Genomic DNA, 20,176 nt, shown 5'->3' on the forward strand with positions numbered 1-20,176 from the left:
TTAAAGGCAACATACTCTTTTTTATATCAAATACAGTAATAAATTAAACATGCAACATATTGATGACACCAAGTTATACAACGATGGACAATATCGTTTTGACTATGTTGCTGATTTCATGGAATTCGGTAAGACAGAATTAAAAAAAAAAAGAAAGAAGAACACTGATGTTTTTTTTATTTTGATTAGGTGAAACTGACATCAAGGCCATTCAAGCGGTTGCTGAGCAAGTACGTCCTTTGATTCCAGTGGTTGTGGATGCAGTGTATAAGAAGTTATTCACGTATGATGTGACCAAGCGATTCTTCCTTCCCAAGAATGAAGGGTTTGAAGGCGAGACAGCAACAACTTTGGAAGCATTGACATTGGATCATCCACAGATCAAGTTCCGTAAAGATTTCCTGAGTCGATACCTGAACAAGTTATTGGATGGACCTTATGATGATCGATTCTTACGTTATCTGGATTGGGTGGCTAAGATTCATACCGATACACCTCAAAAGAAATCCAAGATCAATGTGGATTATATTCATGTTAATTGTTTGATGGGTTATGTGGAATCCACTCTGGTTGGTGGCTTGTTGTCTTTGCATTTGGACCGTGATACTGAAGCCAAGGCCTTGGCCGCTTTCAACAAGTTGTTATGGATTCAAAATGATTACTTTGCAAAGTACTATGCTTTACCTTCTAATCAAATCAAGGAACCTTCTTCTTTTTCCTCCTTGACTGGTCCTCATGTTCTCTCTACTATGATGGGTACTCTTATCGGCGGTTTGGCCGTTTACTTTGGATTCATTAAACGTTCATAGATTGTATATTATTATTATCATTATTGTTATTATAGTTAGTATCATAAAATAGTTAATCTCTTATATAAAATAATAAAACACATCTTCTTTTGTTTGACTATCAAAAAAAAAAAAAAAAAGAATTTATTGTACCTTTATTCGGTGAATTTTTTTTCCGTTGGTAGGACCATAAAAAAAAAAGGAGGTTAACTTCTTTTTTTTCTTTTCTTTCTTTTCTTTTGTTTGTCTCTTTCAACATGACCAATGATATCAATGATGTATTTCAACCAGCTTTGACCAACTTTCGTGATCTTGGTGTATCTACTTACAATGAATTAGAGAATACTTAGTAAAGTAAAAAAAAAAAAAAAAGAAGTGAACGTACCTATTACATCATACTTATTTACACTAGTTATATTAAACCAGGCATGTTGACACGCTCGGCTACTTTGGATAATATGACACAACAAGAATTGGATGACTTTATTGCTGCATACCACACAAAGACAATACTTGACTTGCGAACGAGGTAACAAAAAAAAAAAAAAAAAAAGAGGGTGAAGGGTAGAAAGAATAAACTCAATGATGACAATATGACTTTTTCTTTTTTATAATCTAGTTTGGAAGGTAAAGCAGGATCAGCAGTAGACCAATGTTTTCCCAATATTAATACTTTGACCAAAGTAAGTACTCATTCATATATATTTACATTACCCTCATTCGTATATACAATACTATACAATATAAGAACTGGATTGGAACATAAATGTTATTGAACTCACTTTCTTTTTTTTTTCTTTTCTCTTTGTCTGACGTTAGTACGAAAGATCATCGTCACAAAAACTATCACCAAGGCAAAAGATATGTGTCAACTTTGTCGGTTACAATTTTAAACGATATTTTGTGTTTGCAGCATGTACATTTATGATCAAGATGTAATACTCTTTTTTTTCTTTTAAAGACATCATAAAACTCACCTTCTTTTTTTTTTTTTTTGCCATAGTAAGTTGATATTGATGATTCTTTTTCGACAAGAACAAAAAGCAGCATATATGATATCACGATCTATTTTGGATCCTTTGGGCTTGGAAATACTGTATCAAAAGTTTGTCACCTATTGTAGTACGGAATTGCGCCAGGCATTGATGGTATTTACGGAACCAACCAACTACCCGATTCATGTACAATGCTCGATTGGGAAGGATAGGACGGGATTGGTGATCTTTTTAGTCTTATCTATATGTGGTGTTCCCGAAGATGTGATTGTGCAGGATTATGCAAAGACCCAAGTTGGACTAAGACCTGTGTATAAAGAACTCTTGGACGACATACAACGAGCCGGATTGTCGGAACAGTTTTTGGATGCTTCACCAAAAGTAAGTGGAATCATAAATAAATATCCGTTTCCTTTTTTTTTTTTGAAAGACTTTTACTGATTTGTATTTCTTTTTATATATATTATCATAGAATCTTCGAGGTTTAATCGATTACATCAATAACAATTATGGATCCATTCAAAATTACTTGATTAGTGTAGTTGGATTAGATTTAGAAGCTCAAAATAGTATTAGAAAGAATCTTTTGTTGTAAAGATATATATATAGTATATGTGTGTGTGAATAAAAAAAGAGGTACGAGGTCACGCTCATCAAAAAAAAAAAGTCGTATGTTTTATTATATTATTGGTCAATGCTTGTTATGGGAAATAAACAAGGGGTATATTTGAGGTGAAAAAAAAAGTTTGTTTCTTTTAAAGTGCCGATATCTCTCAGGAGAAAAAGTCTTAATTATATGTTCTGTTCCTTTATCTTGAATGGGATAATCTCCCTATTTGACTCATAGGAAGCAAATGTTTGTAAATAAAATGATCTTTTTTTTTTTATAAATTCCCTCATTTGATCATGATGTTATAAAGATATTTTTGGTTATTGTGAATGTGAGCTCCGGCATCAGGTCAAAAAAAAAAAAAAATAGAAATGGATTTTTTTTTATCTTCAAATTTCATTCCTGTTATCAGTTCAAGCTATCTTCAAGCCAATCCCAGAATTGAATTTGATTGGCTGATACATCTTGAAATTCCTTTTTCTCCCGTTGATTTCCTATTGATATAAAAGCCGCGCTCAATAAAAAGTTTTTTTTTCCCCTCTCTTCTTTTTCTCTTTATATAACGCATTATACCCCATTTATTATTATTATTATTGATTTAACTATTATTTATTTATTATTATCATTCATGTCAATAAATATATAATATCATCATGAATCAAGACTACTTTATTCCAGGCTTAGAACTTATCCAACTGACTGATGACGATTCAAATACCTACAATTATAATGAAGAAGAAGAAGATGATCAAATAGAATGGATGGATGATTATGAAACACAAGAAAATTTATTTCAAATCATTCCACTGATGCCTGAAGAAACATGTTGTGACAAGGACAATCATATCATTGCTTCTACCAAGATCTTTTTCGAAGAACTGGGCTATGTATGTGATGAACCTGAACCTTTAGATCCAACACGCGATTATGAAGCTGAATATAGACAACGTACAGAATCATTACAACAACAACTTAACAATAATAATCGTCGAAGACAACGCCATGTGGATTTGGCCTCTATACCCACCATTGATGCCTCTCCTTCACCAGGTCTTTCCTCCACTTGCTCCTCTTTTCATCATACCGATGATGATCATTACGACGAAGAACAAGATGTAAGATCTCCTCTTTATATGGGCCGTGTCTCTCCTCTCAATCATCATTCTAGTTTAAAACCTATCTCCTCTTCTTCTATATCTCCTCATCATCCACATTTCTCATTCTCCTCCAATCGTTTTTGATGCAAACAATATATCCCTTTTTCTTTTTTGTATCATGTGTAAATAAAAAAAAATTATCTTTTTTCATCATCTTCTATTAACATCATTAAATGAATCACTCAAATTGTTCATGCAAATAATCACGCAAATAATCGCTCAAAGTCATACCTCATCATTTCAAATCATCACACAAATCATCACACATGTCACCCATTCAAATCATCACACATGTCATTATTCAAATCATCATGCCACTTTTCCTTAGTTAGCACTAACCTATATCCTATATCTTTTTTTTTTTTTTCATAATAATCATTTAATAAGATGATATAATAAACGCATATATTTTCAAATCCGGTTCATATTATCACACTATACGAGAAAAGTCAACAAAAAAATAAACACTATAACTAAATTCAGACGACCGTCAATTCCATATCCCAGCAGTTTCCATCTAAGCCAATAAGAAAGAGAGATCAGTAATGAGTTGGTCACCATGACACAAAAAAAAAAAAAAAAAAAGGAGGGCTACCATTAATAGTTTTCCTTGGCTTCTTTGGGTAACACTTCACCCTTTTTCTTGATAACACCTAAATGAAGAATACGATCGCCTGCCATTGCCACGGGATTGGAACTTCTTCCTATCACCTATACAAAAAAAAAAAAAATGAATGATGATAAATGATGATGATGATGATTTTTTTTAACTTACAATGCCACTACAAGGAGCAAAATAAGTATCGACCAAATTGCCAAAAATGTTCTTAACTCGAGCAATGGTATCACCCTTTCGAATGATACTATTAACACCAGGATATACTTCCAAAATTCCACCTGTTCGAGTATAAATCCAGAATCCTTTGGAACAAAGAATCGTACTAGGTGGTCCTTGACTCATTCTATTGTCTTGATCTTCTTTGGGTTCTTTGGTCAATGCATACATTTCTAAATGATCCAATATCCTCATCACACCAAAGTAAGACCACTAATCATTGTAGTAACATAAAAAAAAAAACAAATAGATATATAAACTTTTTTTTGTATAGAATATGATTGTTTTCTATTGTTACCTGAACATATTGATTTTGAAACAATTGTGGATTGCCGATTTCCACCGTGATGGCTTTGATTCCTCGAGCACTTGCAGCTGAACGTAATGTACCTGTTGGGAAAAAAAATGAGTCACTTGTTCTATATCCATATATTTTTTTTCATCTCTTTTTTTTTTTTTTCTTTATACTATTCTTACCATCTTGACCAGAATTATGAAGTACAATTTGAGGTTGTTGTAAATGAGCCAAAGTAGCAGAAGCAATATCGTTCTATAAATTTAATAGCAGAATAGAAGATTAGATCCATTTTTCCCCCTTTTCCATTTTGATTACCATATCTGCTCTGACATAATAAGAATTGATACGTCCAAAACTAGCCGTATGTAAATCGATCAGATAATTGAATTGAGAAATGATTTTATGCATCAGTTGATAACAATATACTTGAGAAGAAAAGCCATCTTCTTTTCCAGGAAATTGACGGTTCAAATCACGGCCATCAGCGAATTCACGTTGGAACTTGAGATAACCTACCACATTGACACATGGAATTGCCACCACTGTTCCTTTCAATTTGTGCACATCAATTTCAGATACCACGCTATCCATTCACTTGAAAGGGTGAGTTTTCTTTTCTTTTTTTTTTTTCTTTCTTTCTTTCTTTCTTTTACCGATGAATACAGGGTACACCATTAAGTTCGTTGCCATGAACAGCCGCCGTAATACCAACAACAGGTCTAATCATAAAATAAAGAGAAGAAAAAAAAGGATGATCAACAAACAACATATCTACCTTTTTTTTTTTTTTTTTTTTTTTTTTTTTTTTTTTTTTTTTTTTTTTTACCCATCATCAGAACCACGACATATGATCACTGGTAATCGAATCCATTCAGAAAGTCCTTGTTCAATCATTTTTATCCATGCAGTACTAACAGTATGTTCGGCATAGTCTTCAATCACCAAGCGATCACGAACCACAGGAGGTGGGACATCGGTATCTTTATTCATCAAAGCAGCAGTAGGAGGAACATACATTTGTGCTGGATCCAAAGAACCTCGTAATAGGGTGGCCACACTATCTCTTCGTACAGCTTCATCAATACTTGTTGTTGTTTGTTTCAATTGATCAGTCCATTTGGCATCTAAGGAAGTTTCTTTGTTTTCAGATTTTGTGATATCAGCTATTATCGTTGTAGAACTCGTCGAATCGTCATCAAGGACTAAATCCTGTTTGGGTTTGGCGGATTTTCCTTGATCATCATATAAAACAAGAGAACTTCGTCGTCGTTCGTGTGTTCCATCCCTTCGTCTTCTAGCGCTAGGTGCATCATATTCCGTCATTGCTGTTGTTGTTGTTGTTGTTGTTGTTGTTGTTGTTGCTGTTGATGATGGAGTAATAGGAGTGGTAGTTGTAGAAGGGGTCCCAGTGAATTTGTTATTGGTGGAATGAGGGGAAGTAAAATATTCTGAGGTTGTACTGATACTTGAAGTTTCATGCTGTTTTGTTTCTGAGATTTGAATAATAACTACATTGGCATCTGTCATGAAAAAGAAAAATCTATATTTAGTTTTTTTTTTTTTTTTTTTTTTTTTCCCTTGAATATTATCTTACCAGTATCATCATTGCCCACAATGCCTTGTTCATCTGAGGCTTGAATCATCATATTGGTAGGACTAGCATCTTCATCACGTTCAATACAAAGCGTTTGACCAGCCATCATGGGAACACGCGACTGATGTGTACTATCATCCAAACTAATCCTAACATGACCTTCCACTACATACACTAGACAAAATACACCAAGAATCAGTCTTTTACCAGTTTCTCCACTTTCATTCGATACAGGTTGACCAATCTTCTCCACATAGAATTGAGCCTTGCCAAGGTCACGTTTGATCATGAATTGAAGAGTTGTTACGGGTTGTTTCTTCATTCTACAATGAGTTTCCCTATATTATCATCAATACAATATGAATATATATTTTATTTTATTTTTTTTTTATTTATTTTGCTTTACCATTCACCATGCCAAGTATAAGGGAAAAGAGGTTTGATAGTACTAAAGTTTTCACGATCTTGATGATTCAATTTGAAAGTAGCATTATTTTCATTTGGAAGAACAATGGTAGTACTATAAATCAGATGATCAACAAAAAAAAAATGAATGATGATTTTATATATTATTATTGCTTTTTTTTTTTTTACCAATCATAACCAGGAAATAAAGAAAAATAACAATTATCTTTGATGGTATGAATACTAAAACGCCAAAAGAAGGAATCCAAAGTGAAATCTTTTTCAGGAGGGTATATACCTATTTCAGAAGTAGTACCTAGTCCATTTTTCCATGGTTGAGTTCTATAGTCTTTTCTATATCAATAATATAAGTTTATGAGATAATTTTTAAAATTTATATATTTACATTGGATCCAGTTTAGTGACTTTGAGTAAAGTAGGTTCAGGAGAATCTGATTCAAAGATAGGACCTTTGAAGTGTTGTTGTTTATCTTGAGTGATGGTTTTGGTGATGGTCATGTTTTTGATAAGGTACAACAATAAAGGAGAAAAAGAGATTAAAAAAAAAAGAAGAATTAAAAGAATTAAAAAGAAATAGAAAGACCGCGCCCATGTCAATCCTCAATTGTTTCGATTTATCCCATCAAATCGTAGTAGATGAACCACATGATAGAATGGAATTATCAATAGTGACATCATTTCTCATAGTTCAAAAAAGTTTAAGTTTGGAAAGAGAATAAATTGGGGGGTTTTTTTTTCTTCCATGTGAAGCGCGTTTTTTTTTTTTTTTTTTTTCAATTTCTGCGTTTGAACGTATCAATAGAAACGTTCTTATTCTTTATTATAGTCTTTCATAGCGACATCAATAATTTTATCATTCTCAACAGCAAAAACTATTCTTTTTTTTTTTTGCATTCTTTCTCATCACTTTTTTTTCTATAATAAATGAAAAACTGTCTTATCTATCTGTCTGTTACTGATTTTATACCATTTCTCCTGCCACATTCATGACACCATGAACCTTTATCCCGCTTCTTACGTCGCTTGGATCCTTCCGATAATTCAAGGTTTACCTTGTCCATGCAACTGGTAAGAATTTTGATATAAATAAAATTAGTATGATGCTGAATATAAATATATTTATAGGTAATGTTTTGTCGAACCTGGTCCTAGAAATACAATAACAACGCATATATTCTTTTCCAGGAAGACAAGGTGACCCTACGTCAAAGCTTCAAGGAAAAAAGATGATTTCTTGATACTTCTATTCAATTATTTGAACAATCTGAAGGTAAGAATAGATTTGGGATATTGATTATGAAACAATGATTTAGTAGGAAAAGATTATCCAGTCTGTGAATCACACTTGACATTCTTGAACATGAACACAAAGAAAGCAACTGATTATCAAGATACGGCAAACAAATCAATAAGCAGCTACTCCTTTCCAACTATCATCACATCAAGCCATCCTTCACCCTACACAAAGATATGATTCCTGTGATATTCAAAATCCTGGAAGCTCGCGCACCAACGTATGACAGCATTGATTTCACCCTTCGTCAAAATTCCCCTTCCTCACATTATCTCATTACTTTACATTGTCTCAGATTTTACCATCCCTTTGTCTACTTTTATTATGATTCAAAATAAAATCATTACCATTATCTACATATTTTTTTTTTTTTTACCATTGCTTGAATTTTTTTTTTTTTATCATGTTATCGATTCTTGTCCTTTTTTTTTATTGTTATTATATTATCAATTCTTGTCTTCCTTTTGATGTATTATCAATATATGTCTTTTTTTTTTTTATTATATTATCAATATTTATCTTCCTTTTCACCTTTTTAACTTTTTGCACACACACACACACACACAAAATGAAAAGAAAAGGTTTCATGGGCATTGTAGTAGGATACTCCGAGTTCAGGTGCGACACTGTATAATGCATCTGTATAAAAAAGGTGTATAGAAAGTATTTATGGTTTGAGTTTGATTCGCCGACTCAACGTTGGTCAAATCACATGGAAACTCTGTTGAATAAAGGGAAAAATAAAAAGAAAATGGAAAAGGGCTCCCTTTTTTTTTTTTCTTTTTCTTTTTCTTTTCATACTCTTTTATCACTTTTTTTTTTTATTTCATGTACTACTTTGAATGAATTATCTTTTTACTTTGTAAATACGACTTTTTTTTTTCTTCTTTTTTCTTTTCTTTTCTTTTCTTTTTTTTTATTATTATTACCTACTTCTATGGACTTTTGTTTATTATCCAAGTTTGACGATCTATTCAGTGACATCTTTCTTGATGCTCAGTTTTTATGGTTTGACACTATCAAGTTAAATAATGATCACCGGCGACCAAGAATACGTTCTGATAAAGTACTCAAAATTATTCAAGACAATATATTGACCACAGGGAAAACAAATGAAGCTGTCAAGGAATTACTTCAGTAAGTTATTATTATTATTATTATGGGTTTAGAGTATATAGCAACAACAACAACAACAACAACGAGTGGCGTTTGGCGGGAAAAAAAAAACCTTTGAAACTACTATATGTATGTCCAACCTATCGGATTATCAAGAATCATTCCTCATATACTTTCTGGTCAACAAGAAAACGGTGATAGGATTTATTTATTTATTTATTTTTAGGTTATTGGGTCGGAAGCATGTCGAATGACGTTTTTGACGTTATCTTTTGATGGGTTTATCAATCTATTAGTAACTTGTTGTTGTTGTTGTTGTTGTTTACCAAAAGGAAAAAAAAAAGGAGGGCGTTTAGTGGAAAAAAAAACAAGGGGGATGGGGAAAAAAAACAAGGTACTCTTTTTATCGGATCACATCCTTTCTTTCTTCTTTTTTTTTTAGTATTCTTCAATGTCTTGTTTATCTTTCAATTGAACTCTCATCTCTCTTTTTCTCTTAAACAGAATGGAATTATGTTAGGTAAGTATAAAGAAAAGAAAAGAAAAAAAAGGGGGAATACAGGTGTAACGGTATTCAAAAAAAAAGCATATGGCCATAGAATGTGTAACGCATCAGTTTAGACTCATTTTCTTTTCTTTTATTCTTATTATTATTCCTTTATATATATATATATATAGTTCGAAAGAAACAAGGGGGCGAAGGATGCAAAAAGGAAAAATGTTTGGATGTTGTTGATTCGATGAGGGGCGTGTCTGCGGGTGTATGGAAATTAAAAAAGCCGATTTTTTTTTTTTTTTTGCTTTTTTAAATATTCCTCTCTTGTTTATATTTTGCATTCTCACCCTTTCTTTCCGATTTTTCTTTTTTTATAGAATGGATTACTTCAAGCATTATCTAGCCACAAAATCAACAAAAGAACAACAGGAATTTATTCAACATATGAAACGATACCTTTACATGTAATAATAATAATAGATTGATTCTTTTATATACTAACATTTATATATAAGGTACATGCCTAATGCTGGTTTTGAAATTGCTGATACAAGAAGATATGGTGGTGCAGGACGCCGTGTAGAAGCATGTGTGACAGTGACAAAGGATTGGATGTTAGGTGATGAAATGCGATTGTGTACTGGTATGATTGCTCATTTGGAACCTCATCAAGAACACGAATTAAAAAAAGGCAACCGTGATATTAGTGTTATGTGGTCTACAAGGAAACAATGCAATTGTTTATTTCTTGGTCCTGCAAGATTTGTTAATGTAAGTCAAAAAGAATTTCATTCATAATTATTATTATTATGATATCTTATAATCCCCATTTCTATCTTTATATAGCATGATTGTGATCCCAATGCCAAGGTACTACAATATAAATCTTAACCTTTTTTTTTTTTTTTATTTTCTATCCTGATTTTTTTTTCCAATTCATACTTATTCTTCATTGTTATTATAGTTTATCTCTCTTGGACACAATTCAATCACTTTCAAAATCATCAAGGATATCAAATGTGGTGAAGAATTGACAGCTTTTTACGGGAAACATTATTTTGGTGAAAACAATTGTGAATGCCGATGTGCTACTTGTGAAACGTAAGTGTTCGTCATGCTTTATATGATTAATATGGGAAAGTGTAGACAAAGCTAATTTTTTATTTTATTTTATTTTATTTTTTTTTATTCGTCTGTTTAGAAGACGTACCGGTTACTTTACACCTGAAACGGAGGATAGCGACTTGATTGGTGACAATGAAGATGACTCAACACATACATCACGTTCAAGAAAGAGGAAATCCGGTTTATATGATGGTAAAAGGGATATAGTATATATTATAATATATATTATGTATACGTAGAAGTTAATATACTTGTTATTTTTTTTTGGGGGGAATATAGACTATTTGGCTGATCAATCTCGAAGGAACAAGCGAACTTCTTTAGATATGTCAAGGACAAGTCAGATCGATTTGGAACAACTAATTGGTATACTGACTGATGATGACGATGGTGATGATGATTTGGATGACAAATATGGCGAAAACAATAACAATAGCAATATAACAACTATCATCAAAAAATCAGATATTCATGGTATAAATACATCGTTAAAGGATATCAAAGAACAAGTCCTGGATGAAGATGAAGAAGAACGACCTCAAGTTATGAGTATTCACTTTCTTTGCAATGATGATGACAAGAAACAACAACAGCAGCAACAAATGGATAGTCCTTCCTCTCGATCAGCGTCTGATAGTCCTTTGGATATATTGTGTAATGCCGTACTAGATGCCGAATACCTCAAGATACAACCTAAACAGGAAGAAATCACAGTGGTTGTTAGTCCAGAAATACATAGGGATGCAACGGACCGAGTCAGAAGAAAAAGTGACATTGCAAGATGGAATTCTTTGGATGAAGATAATGATACCAAGGCCGATTCTGCTGTAGGTCTATCACCTCAACAAATTGAACGTACCACACCAACATCTACAATAAAAACAGCAACTAGTTCCAAGTCAACAAAAACGAAAAAGGCATCAACGACAAAATGGCAGAATGATTTGGATTCTTTATTTGATGATGAGCAACTATCAGAATTGGATGATTTCATGGATGATGTGTCAGACTTATCATCAGTTTGTAGTTCGGATTTATCTTTGGATTCAGATATCGATAGCGATGAAGATAAATTATTACAACAACTCTCCACACCATCACCATCACCTGGTACCACAAATACGAAGAAAACTGGCTCTTTATCAACAGGATCGAACAATCACAATGATGGCAAATCAGAATTGAATTGTGTGGCGTGTGGTCGCGCATTGAAACCAGAACCAATATCTGATCCTTCTGCAGTGGATGTGGCAGTGGCAAATGAATTAGCAACGTGGACTTGGAGCCCCAGTGCAGCTTTTACTGATTGGCGACCTCAACGATGTCCAAGATGTGAACGTCATGTACGTGTCTTTGCTCAGGAATGGCCAGCAAGAAAGATCAAGAAAAAGGCAATAGTACCAGCATCAACCAATGGACGATCTACAAATAAGATGGATACAAGCAAAAAAAGGATTCCCAAGAAAAAACGCAAGAAATCATCAACTTTCAAACATACAAAACCAACATCAGCAACCGCCGTTGTCACCGTCTCTAACAAACATTTTATCCGATCCCCACCTACCCCAACATCAGAAATATTTGATGGTGTTGACGATATATTCTGAATTCCCTTCTCGATCATCATCATCATTATTGATATTGTATATAGGCACTTCTTCACACTCACTCACACATATACACACATACACGCATCATCATATTTTAGTTTATATTTCGTTTTCCCCCTTTTCTCTTTTTTTTTTTTTATATATAATTCACAATGATTCCCCCTCTCTCTTCTTTGGTTTATGCCTTATTATGAAGCAGCATCAACAATAAAATAAAGAAAAACTACTGTACATATGCAAAGTCGTCTTTTTTTTATTTTATTTTTTTTTTGAATAGATATATAATATATGTTATGTACGAATGGATGAATATATATATAAAGTACAGCGTATTTTTGTGATTGTTTATGTGAGTTCAGCCCAGGCCTTGACTTCACTAGTGACATAATTGAGAATCTTACAATCTTTTTTCTGGGAGACGGTGACATGACCTGGAATTTTGTTGTCAAGGATTTTATAGGCCGAGAATTGTAAAGTGAAGAAATCCAATTGACATTTCCCGAAACTCCAACCTTGATCATCCACACGCACACATCCATTATGTGTCTTACCATCTGGTAACTTGATGCCATCCAATTCTTTGATATATAGTTTCGTGCCACGATGAAGATCATTGGATGCCACACTGACCCAAGGCACTAATGAATTCTCATTCGATCCCACTCCATAAGGATCCGTCTTGCGATTCACCGTCTGGAATCGTGTCTTGCTATCTCCCAAGTTCACCATCTTGCCATCTTTCAATAATCCTGTCCCTTCCATTTGGAATTTCTATTTAAAAAAAAAAAAAAAAAAAAAAAGTAAATGGATGATCATTATTGTTATAGTTGTTGTAGATACTAACCTCATATGTGGTTTTGGATACTTTGGCAATGGTCTTACCATTGCTACCTTTCAATGTCTTTGTTTTAGGTCCGTTCAACGTGACCGTTTGTCCATCGTTTAACATATCTTTGTCCCCTTCTTTAGGAATCCAATAACTAGAGAAATACATTAAAAAAAAAAAATAGATCTACTTCTCAAACTTACAATGTTAAAATGGCATGTTTGTAACAACTGCTTATGCCACGACTTTCAATGGGTGCGCCATACACAGACATCATCATCACCATCACCAGGATGAAAAGAGATGAAGCAGAAAGGATCATTGTTGGTTTATGATAGAAATATACAAGATGAATGACAGTTTGTTTGTTTTTTTTTAAAAAAAAACAAAAGATGCTATGAATGCAAAAAGAAGAGAGTAGTGATCAATGTACAAAGGATGTGTAATATTAAAAAAAAAAAAAAGGAATGAATCGTCTTTTATATATTAGAGCGGGATATAATTGATAATGATGTTTAAAAAAGGTCATCAAGAAATTAAAAAGCCTGATTCCCATATGGGGCAGGCTCTTCATCTCATGAATCCATGTTTAACTAGTAACAGATGGATTCCATATCCACTCGCCCTGAATCATGAATCTACAGCTATTGGACATTTCGTACTACCTATAAAGTCACCCGATTCAGATTATTATTACTATATTATTATTTATTTTTTTTATTTTATTTTATTTTCTGCTGATGATTGATAACTCTATAGTTGAGGATAAGAATGATGATGATGATGATGGTCGGGTTACCTCACTTGAATCATGCGGTAATGGATGATGATAATCTTTCATAATTATTATTATTATTATTATTATTATTATTATTATTACTAAAGTACGTATTTTACTTGTTGTCACTAGCAAAAAGGGAAATATAATATATATTTATTATCATTCTTCTTTGGGATATTTGTACACCTTTTTAATTAGTTGTACCATGATAACCTTTTTTTTTTTCTTTTCCTTGAATCCAGTGATTCCTCACCTCGGTTCACTCTCCGATCATTATCCTTGATAATGTGTCACTTGGAATGGATGGATGATGCCAAAAGAAACTCGGAGATGAAAACACCGTAACGCATGAATCACCTTTTATGGCAGGCGGCCTAATATTTTATTTTTTTTTTTCAAATTGAATGAGGAAAATCATTCATCCAATATATTTCAATTTTCTACCTTCACTCCATTATAGGTAATAAAAGTATAAAAAAGGGTGTATTGTCAATTTACCTGTGGAGTTTAATAAAAAAAAAAAAAAAGATGATTGTCCTGGGTACTTTACATAATCATTATGCCAAATAAAGACAACAATTTACAGCAGTCCTTTTTTTTTTTTTTATTATTGCTGTGGACAATTAATGAGATGAAGCGATAAAAGGATTACCATTATTGTCATCACCATCATCGCCGTTATCGAAAAAAAAGAAAGGTGATTATTATTCATAATCACTGACCTTGAAGGGCATATATATCTAAAAAAGGAAGTATCACTGAGATGATGATATTACGGTATGGAATGTATCATCAGAAGACAATCTCCCCCAATGGCAGTGAAAGAAAGCTAGTTAAGAATATCGGTTAGTTAGTATCTATAAAAGAAACCATCATACTATATGTTTTCTTATTGATGACGATAATCGATGATCAAGATGATAAATACAATGGTATAAATGAATATTTTTGAAGATTTAATCGTTGACGAGATGGACAATATGCATTTTGTGAGCCAAAATTTGAAACCCCTCAACCAAATTTTGGCTGTAAAAACCTCGATAAAAGCTTTCACGTATTATTTTTGTCTTTTTTTTTTTTCTTTTTTTTTTTTACATTTATTCTTTAATACAAATCAAGGCAAGATATGGAAATAATAATAATAATAATAAAAACAAAAGTACTTCTTATACATATTCATTGTATTCATGAACTGGCTGAATCATTCTTTTTTGCCGTGTGTGTTTATACCTTCTAGTTAAACCAAGTGAACGTAAGTATCTTTAACCTGAATATTTAGTAAAGTAAATTCATTTCATTATATGATATTGATCTCATCTTTCTTTTATTTGAATCTATACTCTAGATATATGATGATTGAAGTCGAAAAAAAAATAATGACTCTTATGTTTTTTAACCTTTCCTTCCTTTTTATACGCGAATCATTCCAATCTCTTTACAATATTCTTCTCATTTTCTCTATTATATTTTTAGCAAATATTTACTCTTATTAGAGGTAAGTCTCAAAAACAAGCGCTTTTTTTTTGTTTTTCTTCTTTCTAACCTTACTTTCTCATATATATATATATACGTTCTTCTGACCTTGATCTTCTTACCGCAACATCCACCCAGAACCAGCATCAATATCGACGCCATCTATACGTCATAGGATTCTTACTAAATATTACCTCTGTGATCACACTACTCAAGGAAAACACCATCATCAACACCAACGGCAAAGGAAAGAAACATTTGTCAAGACTGCGTTGGATGTAAATTTAAGTATACAAAGTGTACTGGTAACTATTTGGTAGAATACTCTTGGTTGCACAATGGACACGATCCTTTTGATTTGGAAGATATCATGAAATCTCGCTGAACATTACAAAAAATGTAAGTGGAAAAAAAAAGAAGAACCAAACGGTGAACTAATATATCCTTTTTTTTTTTTTTTTTTTTTTTTTTTTTTTAAAGGGAACGAGAAGTTTGAGGTGACAAGATTCTGCCCATTTTGTTATTGACATTATTTTGATATATTATGGTACAATCGAAAAGAGCTATGGTCCAAAGCGACAAGGAAGTTGTTGTGTATCTGATGATGTTCTTACTTTGGCATTGGATCACACGTAAGTATCTCTGATGTGTTGGTTTGAAGGTAGAACTAACATGATATAGGGAGGACAAGATGGGCTTGTACAAAAAGGTCATTGTCGATCCAATTGTTTTATCATAGGGTCATTTCTTTACAATCGGTTTTCTTTTTATTTTGGTTTGGAAGGAAGGTAAGGGTGGTGACAGGATTTTATCATAGAGATAACAATCATGGGATCTGATCTTGTTTTTTTTTTCTTCTCTCCTTTTGTATAGACTCAGGACAAGGTATATCAAACAAGAAAAGGAATTTATATATGTAGTTGATAGTCTGTTACTTTTAGTGATGATATGAATAGAAAGAAATCATAATAAAGATTATTTTATAGTATTTGAATACAAACATGTTTTATGTTATGTTTTACGGGAAATGGGCAATGCGTAGAAACTTTATTTTAGGAAGAAGTATCATGGGGTTTAGTTGTTTGTTCAATACAAAGGCGGGAAATTATATGATGGATTTCATGGGAAAAATATTGTTCCCCATCAACTGATCAAAATAAAGTTTTCCTTCTTTACATACATAAACGAACTTGTACATATCAGAAAAAAGTAATAACAAGGATTCTTTTTTTTTTTTATTGATAGTATGAAGAAGATGTCATAATAATGATAATGATGATGATGAAAAAGGAAGAACTATGTACACTAAAGGATAATGAGGTGATATATATATATAAATAAATAAATAATAAACTAGATAATTACAGAAGATGATAATGAATCATCTAAAAGTTGAAGTAATTGGAATTTCAATTGACTAGTGTTGACTGGTTTACCAAGACATGCATCCTATATTATATAAATAAATAAATAATGAATATAAACAATTATCAATTTTATTCAAATGATGTACCATGCCGACTTCTTGATACAATTGTCGTTCTTCATAAGAATCATTGGTGGTCACTGCAATAATAGGAATAGTACGATTGGATTCTAATATATGAGGTGATGATGATGATTTTATTGGTTGTCTTATTGACCGTGTTGTTTCAATACCATTCAATCGAGGCATATCAATATCCAATAATATCACATCGTATAGTTTTTGTTCCAATAATTGTAATGCTTGATGACCATCATACGCCAAATCCATATGATGAATTTTGAAAAGTGTCGAAAGTTTACGTCGTAATAGTTTTAAATTGATGGGGTTATCGTCCACTAAAAGTATTTTTAATGCTGATGTTTCCTTTTTTATGGTTGGGCTGGCTATCGAAACATCCATTGGCCAAGGTTCCATATTAGAGTTGAGATGACTAGTCAAAGTAGAATTCAACATCATAATAATGGGTTTATCTCCACCAAATGCTTGTACTTTATTTTTTTTTCTTTTATCTTTTTCGTAGTTAATGCGAAAGAAAAAGAAAAAAAAAAGGGGGGAGATGGAAAAATAAGTTTATCCTTTTGAGAAACTGAGGAGCCATCAGGCACTTGTACCACGATATCAAGCATGTGTCTTTTTTTTTTTTTTTTTTTTCACTGAAAACAAGAAAAAACATGTTTAATAGTCATCGATTTTCTGCATCATTTTTTTCTTATATCAGTCAAATACATCGATCGATCATGCAGCGGTTGAGTATAGAAAAAAAAAAAAACGGTTGAGTCAGCCAAGCGGATACTGAATTAGCCGATTGCCTTTTTTTCTCTTTTTCTTACGTTTTCTCGTTTCCATACCTTTCCTTCTCTTTCTTTTCCCTCTTTCCCTTTTTTTTTTTTTTTTTTTCCTCAATTGACTTGTAAATATTAATGACCTTTCAGTGGACAAAACCATTTATAGTACAGGAAGATCCTAGTCTCAATGATGGTGACAAAATTATTTTACCTAGTTCTTCACTTCAGGAACTATTGGATCTGGCAAACGGTGCTGATCTACCCTCTCCCATGACATTTGCTCTTCGACATCCTCATCATTCTAACAAAATCATTCATGGTGGTGTCAAAGAATTCTCAAGTCAAGATGGTATTGCTCTTGTTCCTCCTTGGATGATATCTGCTCTTGATCTCACTTCACAACAACGCATCGTAGTGCAATCGAAACAATTACCAAAAGGAACTTGGACAAAGCTACGACCGCTGACTAATGATTATCAAGATATAAAGGATTATCGTGCTGCGCTCGAAGCTCACTTGCGTCAACATTACAATACTCTCACTATTGGCCAAACTCTGACATGTCGTTATGGATCTCATCAATACCCTTTTCTTGTTGTCGATTTGCAACCTGATCAAGCTGTTGGTGTCAATGATACTGATTTGGAAGTCGATTTGGAATCTTATCAACCTACTACCACTTTAGATACCTCTGCCACTACGATTTCCCAACAACAACAACCTGAATGGATCAAGTTGGACCAACAAGTACATGATGTTACTATTTCTCGAAATACCTACTATTATTGGATCTTGGAAACACGTAAAACTTCTCGTCTCTATATGTCTATCAAGGTAATTTCCGGAGATGCAGGTAAAAAAAAAAAAAAAAGTAACGATATATATATATATATATATATATTAGTTTTTACTAATCATTTTACTTTTTCAATATAGATGTGATAGCTGGATATGAACGACCTACAATTGACAACTATACATGGGGTGATTTGTCATCAGATAAAGAACGACAACTGAAATTGGAACCAACAAAGGACAACATATATGTGGGAATATATGGATACAGTGATTGTGTTATATCATGGAAAGCCACATTATCACCATCTGAGTCAAACGATTTAACAATGGAAGACGATCGAAACGGAAAAGTACAATGCAATAACTGTCAAGCTTGGGTACCTGAACGAACTTTACCATTACACGAAAGCTTTTGTCAGCGGAATAATATGTTATGTCCATGGGGATGTGGCCAAGTGTTCAAGAAGAATGGTGATGATGTCAATCTATTGCAACAACATTGGCATTGTGATCAGTGCTCAGTCACGGGGGATTCTTTTGATGCTAAGACCAAACATATGGATTACTTTCATACAAGTCGCTCTTGTGATCAATGTGCAGAACATATTATGGTGCCTTCTTTACCAGATCTTGCCAAACATCGTCAAACCACTTGTTCCGAACGATTAATTCTATGTCGCTATTGTCATGTAAGTTGGATTAAATAGAAATCATCGTCTCATTTTTTTTTTTTATTCTTGTTTGATTTAGAATTTGGTTGTACAAGGTCCATTAGCCACAGATGCACGGGATAGATTACTTGGATTACATGGTCATGAAAGTTACTGCGGATCTAGAACAATCACTTGTCAAAAATGTATGAAATCAATCACCATCAAGGATGTACCTGTACATGCCAAGATCCATGAAGTCCATCGACAAAATCAAAAGTTACCTCCTCTTTGTTGCAATCAACAATGTACTCGACCAAGATCTAAGAATCGATTAGGATTTTGTCAATATTGTTTTGGTCCATTTTGGGTGACGGAAGATGATCCAAACAATGTCAAATTAGTTCAACGTGTGGCTCGAAAACTACATGGTCAATTAACTATGGGATGTGGTAATGCTTGGTGTCAAAACAAGGTAAAATAAAAAAAAAAAAAGGGAGAATGATATTAGGGAACTCATATCTTATCTATATAGTATTGTGCAACAGGATCTCAAACACCACAAGATGCTACCACTGCAGCCAGTACTTTGATTCCAATGATTCAAAAACTCACCATTCAGTTAGCCATGCCGAAACCACTACCAGTATTATATTTATGTGTGGATGCCAAAACGACAAGGATACGATTCTTAGCAGAAACATTACGGACTTCCACGGATGATATGTTTGGATTGGATTGGTGTATCAAAGCAATAGAAACTGAACAAGAAGATTTAGATAAAGCAAAACAGTGGTTGAACCAGAATGCACCTAGAAAAGGAAATTCCAAATAGATTGTTTTTTTTTTTTTTTTTGAATAAAATCGTCTCTCTTTCGCTTGTTTTTTTTTTTTTTTTTTTTTTTTTTTTTTTTTTTTTTGGTAATGAATCGTGATATGACACCCATGGATGATGATAGGATAGAAGATGATAATCAAGCCCTGTGTGTTTATTTTTCCAAACATTGTGCATGGAGGCATAATGATGATG

At 32.8% G+C, this 20,176-nt stretch overlaps 8 protein-coding genes across 8 annotated transcripts; 5 read left to right on the forward strand and 3 right to left on the reverse strand.

Moving 5' to 3' along the window:
- The first annotated feature begins 4 nt into the window (after positions 1 to 4).
- BX664DRAFT_335939 (Protoglobin-domain-containing protein) lies at positions 5 to 921 on the forward strand. Its single transcript, XM_051545999.1, has 2 exons — positions 5 to 128; positions 190 to 921. The coding sequence occupies exons 1-2, from the start codon at positions 50 to 52 to the stop codon at positions 807 to 809; spliced, it is 699 nt and encodes a 232-aa protein (XP_051399151.1). The 5' UTR covers positions 5 to 49; the 3' UTR covers positions 810 to 921.
- Positions 922 to 1,038: 117 nt separating this feature from the next.
- BX664DRAFT_158637 (protein-tyrosine phosphatase-like protein) lies at positions 1,039 to 2,490 on the forward strand. Its single transcript, XM_051539928.1, has 5 exons — positions 1,039 to 1,137; positions 1,215 to 1,317; positions 1,408 to 1,471; positions 1,608 to 1,723; positions 1,792 to 2,490. Exons 2-5 carry the CDS (start codon positions 1,217 to 1,219, stop codon positions 2,222 to 2,224), a joined length of 714 nt encoding a protein of 237 aa, XP_051399152.1. The 5' UTR covers positions 1,039 to 1,137; positions 1,215 to 1,216; the 3' UTR covers positions 2,225 to 2,490.
- A 254-nt stretch (positions 2,491 to 2,744) lies between these two features.
- BX664DRAFT_335941 (uncharacterized protein) lies at positions 2,745 to 3,935 on the forward strand. The gene has a single exon (XM_051546000.1). It carries the CDS (start codon positions 3,047 to 3,049, stop codon positions 3,632 to 3,634), a length of 588 nt encoding a protein of 195 aa, XP_051399153.1. The 5' UTR covers positions 2,745 to 3,046; the 3' UTR covers positions 3,635 to 3,935.
- Positions 3,898 to 7,250, reverse strand: BX664DRAFT_335943 (uncharacterized protein). Its single transcript, XM_051546001.1, has 12 exons — positions 7,089 to 7,250; positions 6,872 to 7,036; positions 6,684 to 6,797; positions 6,278 to 6,615; positions 5,510 to 6,203; positions 5,337 to 5,402; positions 4,999 to 5,266; positions 4,863 to 4,935; positions 4,684 to 4,775; positions 4,326 to 4,598; positions 4,146 to 4,261; positions 3,898 to 4,067 (listed from the first exon to the last, which is right to left on the reverse strand). The coding sequence occupies exons 1-11, from the start codon at positions 7,199 to 7,201 to the stop codon at positions 4,148 to 4,150; spliced, it is 2,310 nt and encodes a 769-aa protein (XP_051399154.1). The 5' UTR covers positions 7,202 to 7,250; the 3' UTR covers positions 3,898 to 4,067; positions 4,146 to 4,147.
- A 2,878-nt stretch (positions 7,251 to 10,128) lies between these two features.
- On the forward strand, positions 10,129 to 10,973 carry BX664DRAFT_264812 (uncharacterized protein; the record flags this gene model as incomplete). Its single annotated transcript, XM_051540832.1, has 4 exons — positions 10,129 to 10,380; positions 10,456 to 10,479; positions 10,574 to 10,710; positions 10,811 to 10,973. 4 exons carry the CDS (start codon positions 10,129 to 10,131, stop codon positions 10,971 to 10,973), a joined length of 576 nt encoding a protein of 191 aa, XP_051399155.1.
- Positions 10,974 to 12,560: 1,587 nt separating this feature from the next.
- Positions 12,561 to 13,559, reverse strand: BX664DRAFT_335956 (uncharacterized protein). Its single transcript, XM_051546002.1, has 3 exons — positions 13,374 to 13,559; positions 13,189 to 13,324; positions 12,561 to 13,115 (listed from the first exon to the last, which is right to left on the reverse strand). Exons 1-3 carry the CDS (start codon positions 13,490 to 13,492, stop codon positions 12,690 to 12,692), a joined length of 681 nt encoding a protein of 226 aa, XP_051399156.1. The 5' UTR covers positions 13,493 to 13,559; the 3' UTR covers positions 12,561 to 12,689.
- Positions 13,560 to 16,777: 3,218 nt separating this feature from the next.
- BX664DRAFT_264855 (CheY-like superfamily) lies at positions 16,778 to 17,312 on the reverse strand (the record flags this gene model as incomplete). Its single annotated transcript, XM_051540835.1, has 2 exons — positions 16,778 to 16,873; positions 16,938 to 17,312. 2 exons carry the CDS (start codon positions 17,310 to 17,312, stop codon positions 16,778 to 16,780), a joined length of 471 nt encoding a protein of 156 aa, XP_051399157.1.
- A 489-nt stretch (positions 17,313 to 17,801) lies between these two features.
- On the forward strand, positions 17,802 to 20,030 carry BX664DRAFT_158861 (ubiquitin fusion degradation protein UFD1-domain-containing protein). The gene is made up of 5 exons (XM_051539929.1): positions 17,802 to 18,551; positions 18,635 to 19,185; positions 19,247 to 19,316; positions 19,407 to 19,621; positions 19,682 to 20,030. Exons 1-5 carry the CDS (start codon positions 17,834 to 17,836, stop codon positions 19,979 to 19,981), a joined length of 1,854 nt encoding a protein of 617 aa, XP_051399158.1. The 5' UTR covers positions 17,802 to 17,833; the 3' UTR covers positions 19,982 to 20,030.
- Positions 20,031 to 20,176: the final 146 nt, after the last annotated feature.

This window comes from Halteromyces radiatus, assembly GCF_025201355.1.
Source record: "Halteromyces radiatus strain CBS 162.75 chromosome Unknown BX664scaffold_5, whole genome shotgun sequence".
NCBI classification, from domain to species: Eukaryota; Fungi; Mucoromycota; class Mucoromycetes; order Mucorales; family Cunninghamellaceae; genus Halteromyces; species Halteromyces radiatus.